Source organism: Leopardus geoffroyi, chromosome B3, assembly GCF_018350155.1.
Source record: "Leopardus geoffroyi isolate Oge1 chromosome B3, O.geoffroyi_Oge1_pat1.0, whole genome shotgun sequence".
In the NCBI taxonomy this organism is placed as follows: domain Eukaryota; kingdom Metazoa; phylum Chordata; class Mammalia; order Carnivora; family Felidae; genus Leopardus; species Leopardus geoffroyi.
In genome coordinates this window covers 40096836-40112017 of record NC_059337.1, presented here as the reverse complement: position 1 = coordinate 40112017, position 15182 = coordinate 40096836, and the positions used below count along the sequence as shown (strand labels likewise).

The following is a 15182-nucleotide window of genomic DNA, read 5'->3' as shown; positions in this document are numbered from 1 at the left end:
CAGGTCAAGGAATAATCACAAGGCCACTAGGCCCCAGACCTGCATTCACTCACTTTCTTGGAGTTCATGAGAATGGGGTCCTCAGCCAGAGAAATTTCTAATTGATTATGAAGCAAACCCTTGGGAGCTGGGCAGATACTCTTCCAAGAGTATAAACGTCCAGTCCAGGCCAGAGGTGGCCAAGAGGAGCTGCAACTCCAGGAAATCAAAGAAAGCTTTTTATCTTGATTATAAATGATGCCCTCTCTTCCCCTGGGCTCCAGGGCCTCTTTTCTGTCCTCTGGACAGATTCTGGAGGGGTTGGGAGAGGGGCAATCTACATCTTATCCAATCCCATGTTCCACCGCCCTGACTCTAGATGCCTCCAAGATTACTCTGGTGCCACCCACTGGCCTCTGGTTTACTATTTTAAACCAAATACTTTTTCCAATAACAAAGCCCTGTCCATTTGGACTAGTTGTTTTACTCAAGGGACACAACAGAGATGTGGTATCTGGAAAAGGTGGGTGTCTTTAGAAGAGCTTGGAATTAAAAAAAAAAAAAAAAAAAGCCCATCATTTCTGAGTGAGATCAGCCAGCACAGCTGGAGAAGGCAGCAGGCTATGGGGGGTTGCTGAAGGAGCACTCGACCAGCTTGCCAGACCCTGGGCCAAGCCATTGTATAAGCTCCCCAGTATTGGAAAGAAAGAAAGAAAGAAAAAAAAAATGGGACATGTTTTTAGCTTTGCTCAGGAGCCCAGAACATACTCACAACTCCAGGAATCTTTGTTCTTCTCTGCAAGTGGAAAATATGATCCATGAGAACAAACTTGACCGCTGGAGCGTATGCCTAGTTACTCAACCCTGTAACAGGAGGTGGGGGTGGGGGGTGAGCTGTGCCTCATGCCACCTTGTGACCACTTTCCAGAGTCTCCTCTGTCCCTCTGAGCAGCTGGCTCACTTTAATAGTTAAGAGACAGGACAGGGGCCTGAAAAACAAGTACAAAATGTGCATTTATTGACAGTTGCTCTGGGGTACACTGGGCTTCTAGCAAGAACAAAAGTAGATGTAAAGGGAAATGCAGAGTTCCAAATTCAAGTAAAAATATTGTAGTTTATTCCTTTATTTCACCACCGTTTATATGCATGAACTGTGATGGAGGCCTTGCTTACATCCTATAGACCAAGGCCAAGAAATATGCCTTATATTGGTTAGTTGATCTTTAACATCAGATTATCATTATTGTAGAAGTGAGCAAAACCCCGCAAAAAGAAAAGGAAGTACATTTTCATTGATGGGCACAGACTTTACCACTGGTCATTTTCTTGTGTTTCTTTTAAAGAACAGGACAAAAGGACTTTATTTTGCCATTTTTGGGGCTCTGTGCAAATCAGTATCATGGAATAAAGACAGTAAATAAAGGCATGAAGAAACCAAAACAAGCAAACTGCACCAGAACAGATGTGCTTAAATTAACCAAGTGACAGTTTATGCATCAGTCTCACAATGGCTGTTGCATGGGGTGGGGGAAGAGAAGTACCATAAGACTTAGTTGCTCAAAGGCTACTGAGCAACCCCAAGTAACCTCAGAGAGGCAGCCCCTTCACGCCAGCTCTGGCTACCCCTACTTGCCCGTTGCTGTCTCCTTGAGGGCACTCTTCCTCTGACAGTGTTTGCGGCAGGGGTGCGGACGGGGGTGCTTTGGAGGTACTGGAAGGCACTCTGGCGGCCCACCTGCCTCTCTGCACAGTTAAAAGTGAGGGCCACTCCCACATTGCTCTTCATGACTCTGGAGGAGCCATCGGATGTGCCATCAAAGCACCGGCCAAGTGCAATCTCCTTGGCAGTGCGAGGGTCCTGATCAGTGACGGTATAGATGCCATAGTTGTGGCCCAGTGGATCTAGGGGTGCCAGCATGGTGTATTCACTGGTGTCATTGTTGACTGCTAGTGGTAGGTGGTTGACCAGGTACTCATGAAGCATGGAGTTTACGCTGGCTCGATGGCAACTGCCCTGAGGGATGACCTTCACCAGTGTACGGTCCACACGGTCCTGGTCATAGAGCATGCCACTGCACTTGAACTCTAAACAGGCAGATGAGACATTGGGTTGGTCCCTGTCCCGTGTGCTTTTCACATCCCGGATTCCGTACAACTTTCCCACTGTCTGCCGGTGAGTGCCCCCCATGTTGCGGGAGCGCACATTCACTTCCACTGGCCCCACAATCTTCACCTTGATGTAGCAGGCCCTGAACTCCATTGGCTTGGGCCACCATGCCAGGTAGTCTTCAGTCCAGCTCATAGGGTCATCCTCGTTGAAGGGGACAGTGTTGTAGTCATACCGATCCCCCTCAATCTGATAGAACCGGAAGTGGGGTGCACTGGGTGGTGCCTCCTCACATGCCCGGAGGTTCTCAAAAGCATAGATGGGCCCATTGCTCTCCTCAGCTGAGTTGGGCCTTGGCTTGGCCATGCTGATCTGAAAAGCTGTCTTCTTAACCCGTGGGTCCTCATGGTCTGTCCGACGGTACTTGAGCTTATTGAGATAGGGCTGAGGGACACCAATAGCATTGGGGTTGAATTTAGGAGAAGATTGCACTGCTTCCAGTTCTTCCCCAGCCAGGCTTGCCAAGACATAGGCGGAATAGGCATCGGGGGACTGGTCATCACAGAAGGCAGGCACACAGGCCCCATTGGGGCCTGTGATGACACTGTCAAAGCGGCCCCAGGCCCTGGGGTTGGATGAGAAGCCAGCCTTGGGCTCCAGGTTGATCACAGAGACCACAACCCCCTGGATCTGCTCACTGGGCAAGAACCGCTCACTCCGGTAGGCCCTAACCTTGATAAAGCACCTCCTGCTTTCTGGGACATCCAGATTAAAGAGTCTCCTTTCACGGATCTCCATGTTTCCCACCAGGAAGGTTCTCTCTTCCCTTTTGCTCCGCTTTTGGCTTTCAAATTTGAAGTCACCTTCCTCCTCCCACAACCCTGTATCTGGATTGAGCGACCAGAGTTTCATTGTGGGCACGTGCTCTGGCATCTTGATCTGGGTTGAGTCAAGGTGGACCTTCACCTTGCCAACATTAAGTGACTCCGAGGTGGCCTCATCCGTGAAGTCCACAGAGAACATGCCATATGTCCGAAGGGGGAAGGTGTCTCCTTCATCATTGATGAAGTTCAGATCACTCTGGGCAGTTGTGGCTGTGGAAATATTCCGGGGATCCAGGAAGGTCACACTGGCCTTTACTTTCCCTGTGTAGGGCTCCCCGTTCTGCCTGTAGAAACTCTTGGATGGGATCTCCAACTCTCCCACAGGGTCTTCACCAGCCACCTCCCCTAGGGGGATAATGTTGGTGTCCATGGCCTCCAAGGTGATGGGCTCTTTCTTCCGAAGCACCTTGATCTCATGGAATACCGTACTCCCCTTCTTGTTGAAGGGCAGCACTTTAGTGGTGTTGACAAATTTCTGGAACCTGTCCACAAATGTGAGCACCAGCCTCTCAGTGTCCTGGGGGACATGGAGGGTAAAAGTGCCCTTGTAGCCAGTCATGCTCACACGGTTGCTTCCCATGTATACATGGCCAAAGCGCATGGGTTCCCCATTGTCAGCAGCACTGACACGGCCACGCACGATACTCCGAGTCTCTGTACACCGCTGGCAGCTGCACTCCGTGGCCACCTTGGTGGGCAGCATGTACCCACTGCACTGGATCTCCCTCTCCTGTGTTTTGGAGATGCCACAGCAGTTCTCCACAGCATCCCGGCACCTGATCCCATTATCCTGCTGCCCTGCACAGGTCTTGATAGGACAATGGCCCACGTCATAATAGAAGGAGTTTGTGGCATTCTGGAAGCAATCATGGGGCAGCCGGATAAGGTAGCTCTCAGGAGTGGGGTTGCAAGGAGTCTCATAAGGGGCTGTGGAGGGAAATGGTATGAATATTAAAAGTAAGTTCACGTCCTACACAAAGGGTATCCTTACCTCACCTCTCTGCAGTGCCTTATGGTTTTCAAACCATATGGTTTGGCTTGCATATCCATGCTCCTGATTCTCCTGAATTTTTCTGAGGGAGATGGAATAGCTATTATTTTTTTCAATGTTTATTTTTGAGGGAGAGAGAAAGACAGAGCGTGAGCAGGGGAGGGCAGAGAGGGAGACACGGAATCCAAAGCAGGCTCCAGGCTCTGAGCTGTCAACACAGAGCCTGGTGAGGGGTTAAAATTCAGGGACCACGAGATCATGACCTGAGCTGAAGTTGGACGCTTAACAGACCGAGCAACCCAGCCACCCTGGAATCTCTATTATAATCCCATTTTATACATGGGGAAACAGAGCTGGTTGCTGAGACCATCAGAGTCATGGTTCTCAATAAGGGGTCTTGAAAATTTGTGAGATTGTTTTGAGTTACGACTAAAATTGGGAGTGCTACTGGCATTTAGTCAGGGGTGGGGGGCATTGTTGCTCTGTGTCCTGTAATGCTGGGCACTGCTCTGCATTAAGAATTTTTCTGGCACCTGGGTGGCTCAGTTGGTTAAGCCTCTGACTCAGCTCAAGTCATGATCTCCCGGTTCATGAGTTCGAGCCCTGTGTTGGACTCTGCGCTGACAGCTCAGAGCCTGGAACTGCTTCAGATTTCTGTGTCTACCTCTCTCTCTGCCCCTCCCCCACTCGTTCTCACTCTCTTTCTCTTTTTCTCTCAAAAATAAATAAAAACATTCAAAAAAAATTTTTTTTTCTGCATCCTGCATGATGTTCACATATCCCAGCAGACATTCATGTAGGTAGAAAGCCTGTTTAAAATGATCAGAGCCTACAATTTTGTATGTGGCTTTAACTATATGTTGAATTTTTAAAAACTGTAACTACCATATAAATCAAGCTAAGATCATACCTTGTTTAGCTTGGAACAATACCAAGAACTTTTCCTTGGTTCAGAAAAACCATGTACCTGCAGCGACATTAGCCAAGGAATGTGAAGCACCAAAATGATACCTCTGGATCCATCAGGATTTGTAGCTGTCACATTCATGGTGACTGGATTGAAGTACAAGTGTCTGACCACTTGGTTAGCCTTCTCATGTCCTTATGCCAAAACATTTACACAATGAAATACATACTTTTTTCTATTAAAGTTTTTTTATTTCACCCTTATGTTATAGTTAGGGCCATGTACATTTATATTTGGAAATTAGGTATAGTTATTATCAATTTAACTTCAGAATGGTAAAGCAGTGTTAAAGTTAATTGTAATAAGTGGGAGCATTGATATTATGGATCAGGACCCACTGCAGAGGGGGCTCCACACTTCTCTGCAGAGGTCCAAATGCCCTGTGTCCTGTCTGCCTGAGGTCTGTTGCCCAACCTTCTTGGAGTCTGTGAAATATTGCAGAGTCCTTCCAATAACTTTCTCTTTTCTGCCTTTTGTTTGGTCTTGTTTAGGCTAATTATTAAGATATCTTCCTCCCCACCCTGCTTCCACTTTGCAAGTACAGGTTCTCGATTGGTCTTGGCCTGGAGTCTCTCCCCCTCAAGATCACTTCTTAAAGCTGGCTCTAGTCAGGTCACCCTTTCCTGTAAACCTTAGCTCACGTAAAGCTGCCCCCTCAAGCAGTCACCCATGATCACTCACACTGGAAGATCTCTGTGTCTCATCTCTAGAATCCATGGCCTTTTATCTCCTGTTTCAGGGCATTTTTCTATCTTTACTTACTTGTGTCTTATTTATATTTCTTCACCCTTCCTGAACTGGCAGCTCTATGAAGGTAGGATTCAGGCCTGTGACATCTTTATGTCCTTGAGGGCAGAGCACTGTGCTCAACGCAGAATAGCCCAGGCTATTACTGCCCAGATATGCCCACTGGGGTGCTCCCCCGCCCTGTGCCAGACTCGGGGATGCTGACAGGCTTACCTATGACAATCAGCTGGGCAACCTGGGACTTCATAGCCCCAGCATCACTCTGGGCCTTGCAAAAGTACTCGCCAGCCTGGTCTTGCCGCAGGTTCCTCAGCACCAGCTTGCTCTCATGCTTGTAGAGGGATGGGTCCAGCAGTGTGTCATTGTGGTACCTGCAAGGAATGGAGAGGGGAAGCCTGAGGGGACAGTGGGAGGGCATGTATCCCTGGGGAGAGTGCCAGGAGCAAGCAGTCAGGGAGACAGATGATGGATGGGGCTCTGTAGATGACTCAGCTCATCCAAGAGTACTGACTGACCTGGGAGCCAAGAGACTTGATTCTGAGTCCCAGCCTCACTACTAACTGGCTGTGGATCCTTGGACAATTCATCTCATCTCTCAGAGCTTCAACCTCCTGGTCTGTAAAATGGGGATGGTGATCCCTAGCTGACTTCACACAACTGTTGGGAGCATCAGACAAGATAATGGCTGTAAAATATCTGTGAAGGGTATAAGGGACTCACAGCCACTGGGGACTCTGACCTTGTGTGCTTTGGTCAAGGGAAGCAAGGCTGGGGAACTTTGTTCTGTGTCCCAAGGATATGCAAGTCAGAACCCTGAGTCCAGAGCTGCTCTGTGGGGATCCCAGCTTCAAGAGGGTAATGACAGGACTTCCTGGTTGTCCGGGAGGCCTCAACCTTGCTGGCTCCCACTTGCAAATGCCGATTTATGGGCTCTGTGCCAGGGCCTTACTAATAACTCTATTCTATTCATTATTATTACAATTAATAAGTCCAGACCCAATGCAAGAAAGATCTGGTTTCCAAGAAAAAACCTGGGTAAGGTAGCTGGCAGAACACTCACCAGAAATACTTGTCTGGACTGGGCTTCCCTGTGGCCTTACAGCACAAGGACACGCTCTGCCCAGCTCTCCGTGCCTTTGTCTCGGGGTTCATCACGATGTATGGAGTCTCTGGGAGAGAAGACAAGAAATGGTGATTTGGTTTTTTTCTTTGTGGCTGACTGTCTAGAGCCTCGCCCCTCAAGTTCTTTGTCATGTGTTAAAATTGTATGACTTTATCCCTACTCCCACCCCCAGCTCCTCTCTAAGGGAACTGGTCCAGAATGGAGTCCACCCCCTTGGCCTAGGACCAGCTTCTGTGGCCTTTTAAGCAGCATTTGGGTGGGGCAGTAAAGAATCAAGGGGACCTTGTGTGAACCAAGTTTCCCAAGCACTTCTGTTGGGACAGAGCTGGCTGTTTTGAATAGTGCAATACTTCCATTCTGCTGCCTCCAGCAGAATTTTCTGGCCATCTTTAGATAACGTGGCCAGGGAAGAACTCATACATTTGAGGGAGCAAGCCATGTCAACATCTGTGGGAACAATTCTCCAAGCAGAGTATATAGCAAGTGCAAAGGCCCTGAGGCAGGGCTGGAGTAGAATAACTCTGTGGGGGTGGAAGGGAGAATAATGGAAGAAGAGCAGAGAAGTAGTGGGGGAGCCAGATGATGTAGATCCTTGTGGGTCATGGTAAGGATTTGGAATTTTACTCTGTAAGCTGGGAAGCCAGATTTTAGCACTACGATCCCTTTATTTATTTATTTATTTATTTAAAAAAAATTTTTTTTAACATTTATTTATTTTTTGAGACAGATAGAGACAGAGCATGAGCAGGTGAGGGTCAGAGAGAGAGGGAGACACAGAATCCAAAACAGGCTCCAGGCTCTGAGCTGTCAGCCCAGAGCCCGATGCGGGGCTCGAACTCACGGACTGCGAGATCATGACCTGAGCCGAAGTTGGACGCCCAACCGACTGAGCCACCCAGGCGCCCCTATGATCCCTTTATTTAAAAGTCCAGGGTTCCTGGGTGGCTCAGTTGGTTAAGCATCTGACTTCAGCTCAGGTCATGATCTCACGTTTTGTGAGTTCAAGTCTCGCATCAGGCTCTGTGCTGACAGCTCGGAGCCTGGAGCGTGCTTCAGATTCTGTCTCCCTCTCTGCCCCTCCCCCACTCATGCTCTGTCTCTCTCTGTCTCTCAAAAATAAATAAATGTTAAAAAAAAAAAAAAAAGTCCAGCCTTCCCGTCCAGCCCTTCCCTGGAGAACAGTACCTGCCCTCATGAACTCTGCATTGACAGTGGCTGCCTTTAGGCTGGTCTTGGGCATCGTGAGCATGATGGGGGCAAACTTGGCCTTTGTGATCTTCAGAATGCTTTTGCCATCAGGGCACACGCCAGGGACTCGGAACCTCCCACTGCTGTCTGTCTTGGTCAGTGGCTTAGGTGTCTTGGTCAGCAGGTAGACAGTGGCCCCTGATGCTGGGGCACCCCCAGGTAGGGAGACAGTTCCGTGTAGCATGAAGTCCTGGCACATGCAGGCATCGCACTCGGCATTCACCTGGCCCATGGGGCAGGTCATATCACAGGCTGTAAAAGAAGGGGCCACATCAGGAGGGCTTATATGGACTCTGGCCCTCCTTCAGGCACATATCAGCCTGTGGACTCACATATGCTTCCCCTTCTCCTTAGGTCTTTGTTACCTTTCCGTATCAGCCTGAGTGACTAATTTCTACTCATCCTTCAAGACTTAGCCCAGGACACCTCCAGGAAGCCATCCTTGGTTTTCCTAAGCTATAATTGACCCTGTGCTGTGTTCCCACATTATCCCCTGCATCCCCCTACAGAGTACATTATATAGATACTATTTAATACTTGAGTGAATGAATGAATCTGTTTCAGCCTGACCCTCTGACCTGTCCTCCTAGACTACTTTAGCCTCAGTGGCATGTCTTTCTAGTACCAGGAGCTAGAGCAGTACCTGTACAGGCCTGGTCCATGCAGAGCCGGCCCTCCTCAGAGGCCTCAGTGCACAATGACACTGTCTCCGCCAGGCAGGTGCGTGTTCGGGTCTGGACTTCAGTGTGACCACAAGCAGCAGAACACTTGCTCCAGGGAGACCATGGGCTCCAGATGCGCTCTGTGTCTCTGCGCAGGGACCCTGCAAAGCAGGATCAATAGACGGTCTGACTTACCTCCCAAGGGGACTCTGTCAGGAAATCTGACCCTGAGGCTGTTTTTCTCAGAGAGACAGCGGCTCTGCTTATATCATACATGTCATTGATATTTATATTTACTGTAGTGACTTTTCCAACAGATGGAAGTCAAGAGTCTTGAGGAAATGGTGTCTCTAATTTGCACAAAGGTACCATATGGACTAGGCATGGCTCTGAGAGGGACTTTTTGGCCAAGCACTGGGACTTGAGTATGCAGTCCTAGGATGTACAGGGGTAGCACCATTTTCCCTCTCCACCAGTGTGGAAACAGCCATATGTTCCTATGGACGCACTCCCTGTGAAGTCCCTGGAAGCCAGCGCCTGGGACCTCAGTGACTCAGATATCAAGTTCCCTCCTCACTTCTGCTCTGAGGCCTGTGTGCAAGAATGGGGACCTCAGACCTTGTCTAGGAGACCTTGCCCAGCCTGAGCTCCCGCTCTGGATGACCATCACTCCCACTTAGGCCTGCAGGGTTAGGCTGTGTGCACTGGCAGAGTCCCAGGAAGGGAGGGTGGCTATCTGAGAGGTGGGCAGCCTTGCAGATGGCTCTGTATAATCCTGTGTGGAGAGGGAGGATGTGGAGCATGAACTCTTGGACTCTGCAAACACAGACATGGGTTCAAATCCCAGCTCTCTACCTATTAGCTGTGTAATCGTGAGAAGCTACCTAACCTCTCTGAATCCGGGGTAACTTGCCAAAATGGAGATTCCTCACAGGTCAGTTGTCACTAGTAGATAACCAGCCCAGTGTCTGGCACGTAGGAGTTATAATAGAAACTAACACTTAGTGAACGTTCACCTGGGTTAAACCCTCTACATTCATTATCTTATTTAATCCTCATAAAATCCCACATCATGATTTACTAATAATTACTAATATTACCCCTGTTCTATTGGCGGAAAACCTGAGTCTCAGAGAGCTTCAGAAAATTTGCCTAAGGAAGACAGTTCAGATGGTAGACCCAAGATTCTAACCCATGAAACCCAACTCCAGAGCCTGTGGTCTTCACCACCTTGCCACACACATTCAATAAGTGGGCTGAATGGGAAGTATCCATTACCACAGAATACTCTAGGGAAGATTATGGCTCTCTTGACCCTAATGCGTTATTCTGAGGGAGCTGAAGCCTGTGCGTGTGTGTGATATCCAGAGTTCCCATGGCCACATGCCAATCGTGGCCTCTCCCTGTGCCGAGGCTGCTGGGAGGTTGTGGGTGGGGGACTGTCCAGGCTCACCTGGGGGGCAGAGGAAGCGCACGGTATAATTGGAGCAATTCTGGCCGGGCCTCTGCTCCCTGTTGAGACACCAGAAGCCCTCACGGGGACTGCCATGGACCACCTGGCCAGTGCTGCCTGCAGGCATCCAGTCAGTGGTCCGAGCCTCTAGCCGCAGGGGCCGAGCACACACACGGTCCCCATAGTAGAAGCGAATGGCATCCAGCCGCTCATAGTCACCCTGCCCGCCTGGGTGGTCAATGTTGAACCATGTTGTCCACTCACCAGGACCTGAGAGAGAGAGGCAGGTCAGAGAGGAGCCAGGCCCCAGAGGCCCAGGTGAGCTCCATCCTACTTCCTGCTTAACTCCTGGAAATCACTCATGATATCTCTCATCCACCGCTGATAAGTCTCGGGCCCTATTGTATCTATCTCTCCAGTCTTTTAACCTTCTGCACCTGCCACTCCATTAACACTCTCAGCAGCCTGGCTATACCATGTTAGCAACTCCCTACCTGGTCTCTCTACCTCCAAGTTCCCCCTCCACTCATCCCCACCCCTCCCCAACACTGCAGTCAGGGTGAGCTTTCTCCAGGTAGCTTGGATCACACCACTCCCCAGGCTTAAATCCCTTAGCCAGGCATTCAGGGTGCTGGTGAACTGGCCCTCCAGCTCTTATCTCTCCATCCTCATCTCCCACCCTGTCTTCCCTCCAGCCTATGCTCTGGCCCCAGCCAGCTCTATAGCATTCCTGAATATGTCAGGCAGCTTCACATTCTATGCTATCCTCCTATACACTAGGTCTCTCTGCCTGAACAGAGATGTAGGCCAAACATCTTATAAAAGTGGGTTTCCATGGAAACCATGACATTGTGCCCTGGCTTCAAAGATCTTCCCAGCAAGCTCAGTAAAGACCCCCTCTCTTGACCCTCCCTGCTCCAGCCACAACTCACTTTCCAGGGAGTCACCAGGCTTGGCAAAGAGGCTGGAGATCCTCTTCCCAGGCTGGACTCTTCTTACCGACTGAGTGAGCATCATCTGCCTCCCTGAGGGAAAGAAGAGGCCAGGACTGTTAGTTACAAGGGCCCAGCAGGGTCCTGCTACCAGACTCTCAAGATGCAGAGAAGCAAGTGATGTGGTGGATGGAGCATGAATGCTGAACATGGGTTCAAATCTCCACCCTGCCACTAACTGGCTATGCAACCTCACAAAAGCTTTAGTCTTCTAGTTGTGTTTCCCATAACACAGGGCTGCATTAACAGCTGCTACATCATAGGGTTCTGATGCATATTCGGGGTGATAATGAATATAAAGAGACCTGGCACGTAGTGTATGCTCAGCAAATGATGGCTGTCTTTTTGCTCTTGTTCTAGAAATGGATCATTGGATGCTGCTAAGCAGCCAGCGGGCCAGGACTCCTACGTTACAATCTGGGCCTGTCCTTTTTGGCAGAATGGAGCCTTATTTTCCTCATCTGTAAAATGGAGATATTAGTTCCCATCTCGGAGAGTGATGGTCCAGCTGGCATGAGAATTTCATGAGGTAATACAAGTAAACATCTCTGAACTATACAGAGCTTGAGAGTGTGAGCTCCAGAGGCTCTGCCACTTCCTGCTTGACCTTGAGCCAGATGCTTAACTCATTTGACCCCTGTTCCCTCATCATAAAATGAAGATAATAATAGTTCTTGCCTCAGAGGATTGTGGAGATTAAATGAGCTCATTCATAAAATCCACTTAGGACAATGCTTAGCATAGTGTTTGCCCAATAAGTGTTGGCAACTCCTAAGGATGGGTCGAGGGTCTTCAGGCCATAAGCAACTTCCAGTTCCACCCCATCTGGGGTCTCAGAAGGGGAAGGAGGAGAACAGAAGGCAGCACCAGCTTTAAAAGGCAATTAACTTCTCATGTGAGGAGCCAAATCAGAATTCTGTATGCTGCTTAATTGGGGTGATAGGAGCACTTTTAATCAAACTAATCTGATTTCCCCTCAGATGGCTGAATGTTAATCATCTTCACAAACAGAAGCCGTCAGGGTGGAAAGAGCAAGGCAGGAGGTAGGTACACACAAGTTTCGGCAAGATGTGGAGACAGCCTTTGTTCCCACACGGGTACTCACAAAGGCTGCAGTGCATGCAGCTTTATAAGAGGGCTTTGAGCATTTTTTGCCTTACTTGAGTATGTGGTTAGCAATCAGGAGAGGAAGGGGAGATGGGAGAGAACACACAGGGCAGTGCTGGGAGCCCTGATGCTTAGATGCACCAGGCAAATTCCCTCTACCTGCCCCTTCAAGAACTCAGTGTCAAGGTGCCTGGGTGGCTCAGTGGGTTAAGCGTCTGACTTTGGCCCAGGTGATGATCTCACAGTTCGTGAGTCTGAGCCCTGCGTTGGCTCTGTGATGACAGCTCAGAGCCTAGAGCCTGCTTTGGATTCTCTCTCTGCCCCTCTCCTGCTTGCGCTCTGTCTCTCCCTCTCACTCTCAAAACTAAATAAACAGTAATAAAATAAATAAATCAAAAAAAGAACTCAGTGTCACCAGAGGGTGGGGTTCTGGTGTTTGTGAAATTTGGCTGCAGGGTCTAAATGAAATTGAGCTTCAGGCCAGAAGAATTTTTATGAAACTAAACCCAGACCAACTCCCAAACCTGCTTCTGAGGCCCCAGTGATCCCTTGTGATTCCCTTTTGCTTTGACTGCCAGGAATCTCAGAGCTAAATTTAGCGCTCAGTAGTGATAACCCTTTTATCTTTTTCCCTCCCTTTGAGTGACAGCTAATCCCTCTCCTCATTTAAAAGATTCTGTTCTGTGAGTTTTAATATTGGGAACTATCTCAAATTCTTTGGGGGAAACAAGCAGTGTATAAATTATTAATAAGTCTATAAACCAGCCTGAGGTCTTAAGGCCCTTGCTGAGGCTTATGGCAGATAAAGTTATGTCCCAGACCAGATATGACTTCACAATGGGAAGTAGAGGCTTGGGAGAGAGCAGATACTTAGCCCGTACCCAACACGGAGGTAACTTCCAGGAGCAGGAAGAAGAACACCCAGGCCTTGGTCCCCACCATCTTTCCCTCAGGCCCTGTGGGGAATATGGGTGAGGAGATGGGTGAGAGTGCTTCAAAGTTAGGTCCTCCTTGGAACGTAGTCCCCTGGGAAGTTTCTCAGATACAGTCACCTGCAAAGAAAAAAAGTGCTTATCAAGCTCCACATTTCTGTGTCATCTCTTACGGCTAGAACAGAACTATTTCTTGACCTATCCAGGGTGGAAGGGTAGACAGAATAGTCTTGTGGGAGGTAACACCTGGCCAAGTTGTGAATCTGGGCAGCTTGAGAGGTGCAGAGGCTCAGAATGTGAGTTCAAATATGGCAGACCTGGATTCAGATCCTGGGACCAGGCGCCAGGACCCCGTATCAAGATGGGGCACGAGGGAGAGCAGGGGTGAGGAGGTGCCTTGCTAATGACGAAGGCCCCAGGCTTACTCCCAGCAGCCTCTGGGTGACTCATTCATCACTTCCAAGACCTGGGCTTGGGGGCATGTTTTGCTACCTTTGGTGGGGCTCACACTCTTGCACAAAGGGACTACATTAAGACTGTGCAGCCCAGCCCTGACTACAGTGACCCCACATAGGACAGGCAAGCTGGAGGGCGCAGATGCTTCAGACACACGACCTCCATGAACACATTCCCAGATGTGCACAGGCTGCAGCTGAAACACATTTCTGGCCTACTTGTTGGGGCCTGGCTGGGAGTTACACAGCCAGGAGCTCACTGGAGAGAAGAGGGGAACACACTGTGAGAAGCCAGGGCTCCCCAATAACTGCTAAGGATGGGTTAGGGGCTCTAGGAGCGGGGAGAAGAAAGCAGGCACTGCAATAAGGGCAAATATCCACGGGGTGTGGCCCAGGCTCCTTCCAACTCATTTTTATCTCTCCCCAGAGTTCTGGCCAACCCAGAATCTGACCAGTTCCTGGAGATTCAGAAGTGGCTCCCTTTAATGACCAAAGTCCAGGGTGTGGTGGGAAAGGGGAGATTCCTGCTTTCCAGAACAAAAGATCCAAAAGCACTTGGCTGTCCCAGAGAAGAACAAACCAGTCCCACATTGCGGATCCTCTAGCTCTAAGCCTGCTAACCCCCTCTCCCACCTGTTTCTCAGCCAAGAGAACAGAGGCATGGGGTCCCCAAGATCCCCACTGTGTGTCTTACCCCAGGCTCCTAGGCTCTGAGCAGGGAGCTGAATGCTGCTCAGCATTCAGTCGAAGACTGTTCTAGGACTGTCTGGGAGGCCAAGGTGGCTGAGGCACCTTGTGGAAAAATCATTTCCCATCTGGCAGCCCTCAGAAGTTTCCTCAGCATATGCTCTGTTAGTTAGGCTCCTCATTCCATGCTCCTCAGAACTCTCGGACAAAGCAGACTGGCTGACCACAAGAAAAAAGCAGGCACCCAGAGGAACAGACCCTGACTGGGATCATTTGAGAGCCCCCGACCTCAGGTGAAGGAGGGGGACGACTTTGGACCAATGGGAGAAAAGAGAGAACTTCGAGGCAGAAACGGGGTGGGGGGAAGTGGGGGGACCTTCCCTGGGGGAGATGCAGGGTGATTAGGGGAGGGCGGGAAGAGCTGAGTGGGGCTGTGGGGTGCAAGCATAGCATGAGGAAAATGGGAGTGGAGCTTACCGGGGCCTGAGCAGAACTCCTCAGCTGGGGGGTTCAAGTCTTCCTCTCTCCAGCGTCTAGCCGCCAGGCCTTATATAGCACAGCTGGTGGCTCAGCCTGTGGCAGTGCGCCAGAGGAAGCGCAAAGAAACCAGATCTGAGCATGGGGAAGCTCAGCCTCCCCATCCCCTCCCCACATCCCCCGGAGGAGCTCCCCAGAGGCTGGGATTTCACTTGCAGGGCCTGGGGAGGGGCCAGGTGGGGAGCTGCGTGGGGCTCCACAGGCCAGAGCAGAAAGATGCAAGAGGAGGTAAGGTGGGCACTGGGAGCAACCCTGGGAAGGGGCCAAGGGCTATTCTACATCTGGACAGCATTTCATAGCTCAGGGGGTGG

General features: G+C 49.9%; 1 protein-coding gene and 1 long non-coding RNA gene across 5 annotated transcripts in view; one reads left to right on the top strand and one right to left on the bottom strand.

Annotated features, from left to right (window-relative positions):
* Positions 1-15182, top strand: part of LOC123582876 — a 65998-nt gene that overhangs the window by 15571 nt on the left and 35245 nt on the right. For both annotated transcript variants that reach the window (XR_006704632.1, XR_006704631.1), the window contains exons 2-3: positions 11514-11682; positions 12134-12196. This is a non-coding gene — a long non-coding RNA (uncharacterized LOC123582876). The remainder of the gene's footprint in view (positions 1-11513; positions 11683-12133; positions 12197-15182) is intronic.
* Positions 1074-14942, bottom strand: LOC123582871 (cartilage intermediate layer protein). 3 transcript variants are annotated; one of them, XM_045449417.1, is made up of 9 exons: positions 14812-14942; positions 13142-13312; positions 11094-11186; positions 10162-10431; positions 8690-8869; positions 7984-8298; positions 6736-6844; positions 5889-6046; positions 1074-3897 (listed from the first exon to the last, which is right to left on the bottom strand). In XM_045449417.1, exons 2-9 carry the CDS (start codon positions 13200-13202, stop codon positions 1544-1546), a joined length of 3540 nt encoding a protein of 1179 aa, XP_045305373.1. In that variant the 5' UTR covers positions 13203-13312; positions 14812-14942; the 3' UTR covers positions 1074-1543. The 3 variants fall into 3 exon arrangements, with proteins under 3 accessions (XP_045305373.1, XP_045305374.1, XP_045305375.1); XM_045449418.1 differs by having other exon boundaries at positions 10426-10431; XM_045449419.1 differs by lacking the exon at positions 10162-10431.

Excerpts from the sequence above, each read along its gene's own strand:
- LOC123582871 (XM_045449417.1), bottom strand. The coding sequence starts at position 13,202 with ATGGTGGGGACCAAGGCCTGGGTGTTCTTCTTCCTGCTCCTGGAAGTT. Across the intron at positions 8,870-10,161 it reads GCGCTTCCTCTGCCCCCCAG|GGTCCCTGCGCAGAGACACA; the intron begins GTGAGCCTGGAC and ends CCTGCTTTGCAG. Across the intron at positions 3,898-5,888 it reads TGCCCAGCTGATTGTCATAG|CCCCTTATGAGACTCCTTGC; the intron begins GTAAGCCTGTCA and ends TTCCCTCCACAG.